The 6,241-nt window shown below is 40.7% G+C and overlaps 1 protein-coding gene across 4 annotated transcripts in view; it reads right to left on the minus strand.

Moving 5' to 3' along the window:
* The window catches only part of sugp1 (SURP and G patch domain containing 1), an 18,946-nt gene that overhangs the window by 8,254 nt on the left and 4,451 nt on the right, over positions 1-6,241 (minus strand). For 3 of the 4 annotated variants that reach the window (XM_016442963.1, XM_016442962.1, XM_016442964.1), the window contains exons 4-6: positions 4,337-4,573; positions 2,713-2,836; positions 2,542-2,630 (exon numbers count right to left, since the gene is read on the minus strand). In XM_016442963.1, coding sequence (XP_016298449.1) covers positions 2,542-2,630; positions 2,713-2,836; positions 4,337-4,573 — 450 coding nt within the window. The remainder of the gene's footprint in view (positions 1-2,541; positions 2,631-2,712; positions 2,837-4,336; positions 4,574-6,241) is intronic. The other variant, XM_016442965.1, reaches the window with a different exon arrangement.

A 6,241-nucleotide genomic window follows, 5' to 3' on the forward strand; every position in this document is an offset into this window, starting at 1 on the left:
CACACACTCACACAGGACACACACTCACACAGGACACACACTCACACAGGACACACACTCACACAGGACACACACTCACACAGGACACACACTCACACAGGACACACACTCACACAGGACACACACTCACACAGGACACACACTCACACAGGACACAAACACACACAGGACACAAACACACACAGGACACAAACACACACACACACTCTCACGGACACACAGGACACACACACACACGTCTGAGACGCTCTGCTGCAGCTGGATGTGTGTCTGCTCATGTGCACACTACACTACTGAACGCACATCTACAGATGACGGATGAGGCGTGTCCATTGATGCAAACAATTAATCGCAATTAATTGCATCCAAAATAAATGTTCTTGTTTGCACAATATATGTGTGTGCTGTGTATATTTGTTATGTATATACAGTTGTGCTCATAAGATTACATACCCCTTGCAGAATATGCAAATATGTTAATAATTTTAACTAAATAAGAGTGATCATGAAAATTGCATGTTATTTTTATTTAGTACTCTCCTGAATAAGTTATTTCACATAGCAGATGTTTATATATTCTCCACAAGACAAAATAATAACTGAATTTATAAAAATAACCCCCTTCAAAAGTTTACATACCCTTGAATCTTAATACTGTGTGTAATTTCCTGGATGATCCACGACAGTTTTTATATTTGGTGATAGTTGTTCATGAGTCCCTTGTTTGTCCTGAACAGTTCAACTGCCTGCTGTTCTTCAGAAAAATCCTCCAGCTCCTGCAGATTCTTCAGTTTTCCAGCATCTTCTGCATATTTGAACCCTTTCCAGCAGTGACTGATTTTGAGATCCATCTTTTAACACTGAGGACAACTGAGGGACTCATACTTAATTACAAAAGGTGAAAACATGTTCTGATGCTCAAGAAGGCAACACAATGCATTAAGAGCGGGGGGGGTAAACTTTTGAACAGGATGATGATGTGTACATTTTTCTTATTTTGTTTAAAGATCATATTTTTTTCATTTGGTACTGCACTTAAGAAGCTACATAAATACTTGCATGTTTCCCAGAAGAAAAAACAAGTACAATTTACCCTGATTATCCAATTTAAAAAGTTTACACTTTGCTTAATGCATTGTGTTGCCTTCTTGAGCATCAGTAAATGTTTTCACCTTTTGTAATGGTTATGTACGAGTCCCCCAACTGTCCTCCATGTGAAAAGATGGATCTCAAAATCAGTCACTTTTGGAAAGGGTTCAAACATGCAGAAGAAGCTGGAAAACTGAAGAATGTGCAGGAGCTGGGGGATTTTTCTGAAGAACAGCAGGCAGTTTAACTTATCCTTATTTCACTGTTTATAGGTATTTGAAGTATATTGTATGTACTCGCCTATAAACAGTGAAATAAGCATGTATTTGACCGAAATTCCAGAATCGTATCAAGCTGAGTATCTAGCACAGTGAATGTTTACGGTTATCAACCAATGGAATATTACATTTTATTCTTTCTGACAACAAATCACGTAAATCACAACTTCATAAGTGGGTAATAGGAAAGTTTCTGATAGTGAAGACATCAGAGAAGCGCTCTCGCTCAGCACAGAGGAGTGCATCATTTTGTTAACTTTGTAGTTTATTATTTTGAGTCTTTGGGACACGGTGACACACGACTCTCTCACAATATATTGCTTAACAGATTAATCAATTTTGCCGCTCAGAAATGTTCACGCAATCATGCTGCACGTATCAGAAGAACCGCGCTTTGGCCCACCTCTTCCAACCGAGCCAGAGACAGCTAAATGAACCGGAGCGGTCACACTACTCAAACGAACCGGGCTTTGGGGGTCAAATGTGCTCTAATCCTTGTTTAATATTGACTAAACATTTAATTCGAATGTCCACTTAATCTTTAATATTTGGCCATTTCTTTAGGACAGAAATGCTATAGCCACTGCAATTTGTTGAATATGTGGATATCAAAACGTTTAAACTCAGAGCGAGGGTTTGAGCTTTCATTTTGAAATCGCGATGAACATATTGAGAAAGATACTGATGTGTTCTCCTGTGTTTGCGTAGGTTCATAAATGATTTACTTCACAAATCTGATGAAATGGCGCACGATGCGTTCCCAGACAAACGTTATAATAAACCCAAACACACAACAACATGCAGAGATGAGTTTGAGACGCTCCACAGATGTAAATGATAACAGTTTGTGCGGAGCAGCGTTTACTGTGACACGCACATAAATAATTAAAGCACATTTATTAAACCTGCATCGCATATACTTATTTAATTGAATTGTAGCGTTTGTGAATTCACAATAGAATTATGCTTTATTATGATTTTTCATGCAGCCTTGGAAAACGGTCTAATAATGCGTTTCATGGATTCTCGTCTGTGAAATGAGCCACTTCTGGTTTTTAGTCGATTACTCGACGCGGGCAAAATGAAATCGAGGATTTTTTTTTAATCGAATACTCGAATAGAATGGAGGAATCGTTGCAGCCCTGGTTGTGTGTTTGTTAAACGTGTTTCTCACCATCGGTCTGATGCGACGCGTCTCGTCTGATCTCCGCCACTCTCCTTCTGTAGTACAGAAACTCCTTACTGCTCTTCTCAAACAAGAACCTGCGCAGGAGAGAGTCAGTGCTGGAAGATCTGGACTCAACACAGAAAACAACGAGCTACAAGTGACAGATGAGGAACTTACGAGAAGACGGGATCGTCTCTGTAGTCCTCCATGGCCTTCTTCTCCAGCTCAGCACCGCCTTCGGCGACAAACGAGGCCATCTTATCGATGACGAGACGCAGATCTCCGTCCTCTGGGGGGGAAACTTTAAGCAGGCTATGAGAACGCCAGCATAACGCAAACACTGTACACAGCACATCTGATAATCTGACGGACATACAGTCACACGATGAGCGGAGTGAGCAGCGGACCGCTTATTCATCATGATCTTAAAGCTAAACCTGAGCCTTTCTAGTCTTTCATCAGCACTGGAGCTGCACTTCATATTTTGATACTGTTACGTACATACAGTGCAGCACAGACTCGTTAATAAGCATTGCTGCTTAATCACAGACATTTACAAGTTTGTTTCTTACACTACAATGGATTGTAGGTAAATATCACCATGCATACTATTTTTTTTAATTGATAAATAAAGTTTAATGGAGTATGTTTTAAAAGAAAATACTATTTGTGACTCGGGACCACAAAACCAGTCATAAGGGTAAATTTTGTGAAATTGAGATTTATACATAGTCTTTATGTTTCAATATTTCATTCAATTCCATGTGTTACTTGCCATTTCTGAGTGAGTTTTCATTGCAGCTGTCTTGTTGTTTTTTGTTTATTAAAGTAGCTTGCTACTGTTTGAGAAACGACTGCAAATGATTCAGTGTGCGAGTGCACTGCCCAAATGAATCAAACCTGAATCGCAAACAATTTCAGAACTCTTTGCAAACCTGTTTGATCAAAAGAGTGATTCATTTGCCATTTCTAAACAACCAATAGAAAACAAACAAGACACGACTGCTGAAATAATAACAGAGAAAAATTATTCTCAGGTCAGTATACATAAATCTCTGAGCTTTATCAATTATATTTTCATAATAGTTTTACTTCACATGTCAGATTTGAATGCCTGCTGGCACTAATTATTCAGGACTCATAGTCATAGCTAAACAGAAGTAGCAACAGAGCTTTTCTTCTGTATTATGACGCATATTTGATTGAAACTAAGAATCAATGCAGGGCGGGACTTGGTTCTCATTGATTGGATGTTGAGATGTGGGCGTGGCTCTCAAAAGTGTATGCAGATGAGCGAGAGCTGCAGGGGCGGAGTTTAAGAGACTAAACGATTGGAGAAATCCTGCATACGTCACCAGAGAGTAGATCCAGTTATGAGGATTTGATTAAACATTACGAGCTCACAGCATAAAAAAAAATGGACCGTTTACAATAAGATCTATAACATGCATTTATAATACAAATAGGGTGAATTTCCACTTCATGCTGACTTAATAAACTAATTAATGTGGGTCTGCTCCTCACACAACTCATCATGTGACTTCAGAAGCCAATAGTGCAAATCATACGGATTGTTATGAATATTTATGGTGCTTTTGGAGCTTCACGGTATCAATAACAATCCACATCCCTCTTGTGTAAAAGAGCAGCGAGAACATGCTGCTAAACGTCTCCTTTCATGAGTTTGACTGATGGGTGAACTAGTCCTTTAGTTAGTCACGTTAACTCAACCAGAGGAAGAATGCTGGTCAACAGGCCTTTAGATGAACGTTCCCTGGTCAAAACGTGGAGAGTGCGATACCTTTGACCTCCAGGTAGTCTGCATCATCGTCCTCCTCCTCTTCATCATCGGGGGAGCTGAACACACTGGGTCGGGCCGCGGGCAGCGCTGTCTTCTTGGACGGAGAGTAGTTCTTGAACTGATTGATCATGCTGCTGACCCCCAGACCGGGCCGCTTTCCGATCAGAACGCTCCTCTTCTGAGCCTGACCTCCGGCTGAGGGCGGGCTCTGAGTGCTGGGGGCGGAGCTGGCCGATCCTACAGGAAATGACATCAGCACAAGAGCTGCATGACAGTCCAAACAGAGCAGATCACATGGTGCATCACCACAAGGTTGTAATTACAGTTGAGGCCAAAGGTTTTCACCCCCCGGCTCTTAATGCATGGTTTCTGCTTCTGGAGCATCAGCGAGCGTTTGAACCTTCTGTAATAGTTGCATATGAGTCCCTCAGTTGTAATCAGTGTGAAAAGATCTCAAAATCATACAGTCACTGCTGGAAAGGGTTAAAAAAACACAAAAATGCTGCAAAACCACAGAATTTGTGGGAGCTGGGGGTTTTTCTGAAGAACAGCAGGCAGTTTAACTGTTCAGGACAAACAAGGGACTCATGAACAACTATCACTAAACAAAACACACAGCTCAGCTAACAACACAGTATTAAGAAACTTTTGAACGGGGTTATTTTTATTAATACAACTATTATTTTCTCTTGTGGACTATATGTACACATCTTTTAAGTGAAATATCTTATTCAGGTCAGTCCTAAATAAACAATAACATGCATTTTGTATGATCCCTCTTATTTTGGTAAAATAATTAACATTTTGCAGATTCTGAAAGGGGGGTGTAAACTTTTGACCTCAACTGTACAAGCGGGAAACGTGGGGCTTTCTTTAAGCCCAGAGTTTGGTTCACATCAGTGAGAAAACTACAATCCAGCTGAATTACAGCCTCATTAATGCACTATTATTTCACTTTTCACTTCAGCAGAAGTACAAGCGCTCATGTTATAGTGACACAAGACCAGGGGTATAACTATAATTAGATGGAGTGTGCAGGTTTAGGATTTTCGTATCAGCTGGCTCACAAAACCTTTCATGTTCATCATATTCTGTGCAGTGATCAGTTGACAACCTAACCTTAATTAGATGCATCAGATTCTGACATTTGATCTATATATTCAGTTAGAATAATGAGAAACTATAGACTGTCATCAATCAGATGAAATTAGTAAACAAAACCCTTGTTTGCTCTGCAGAAGTGGCACAGATGCTGCGTCTAACGCCACATTTACACTGCAATTACACAATGCTATGCATAGGGCTGGGTATCGAGTTCGATACTTTTTAGGCACCGACCGAATTGCCTCGATACCATCGAGTATCGAAAAACGTCTTGTCGTTCGGTACCAAATTTCGATACCTAAGGGGTTAATCTCATCAGCGTCAGTGAGCCAATAAGCCTGCAGCACTGGCCGGTGTGTTCGACTAGAAGAGGTGCGGCGCAGATCGATCATCCGCGAGAGCGAGTCGAAAGCGCACGGAGCAGTCTGCTCTCTTTAGCTCTCGTGGTACTGTAATACCACCAGTATAGAGTAGCGCGGAGCTGCGTGGAGCTCCGATCATATGCAGATGTCCGTTCATACTAACGTTACACGACCGAAAGACAATAAATAAGATTTATATTCCGCTTTTACTCAAAACTCACTTTAAACCACCATCGAGTGTTTGTAATAACTTCCGATACCCGTCTAACAGGGCCGGATTTACGCATTGCTCAAGACATTGAGCAAATAAATATAACAAACAATAGGGTAAAAAATGACAAACTATTTCCATGTCTTCCACCTTTTTTATGTAGGCTACGGAAATCACGCTTTCTTTCTCCCAGTCTCTCTCACAGACGCACACACAGTGCAGACACGC

This window comes from Sinocyclocheilus anshuiensis, unplaced genomic scaffold, assembly GCF_001515605.1.
Source record: "Sinocyclocheilus anshuiensis isolate Anshui unplaced genomic scaffold, SAMN03320099.WGS_v1.1 scaffold1116, whole genome shotgun sequence".
In the NCBI taxonomy this organism is placed as follows: domain Eukaryota; kingdom Metazoa; phylum Chordata; class Actinopteri; order Cypriniformes; family Cyprinidae; genus Sinocyclocheilus; species Sinocyclocheilus anshuiensis.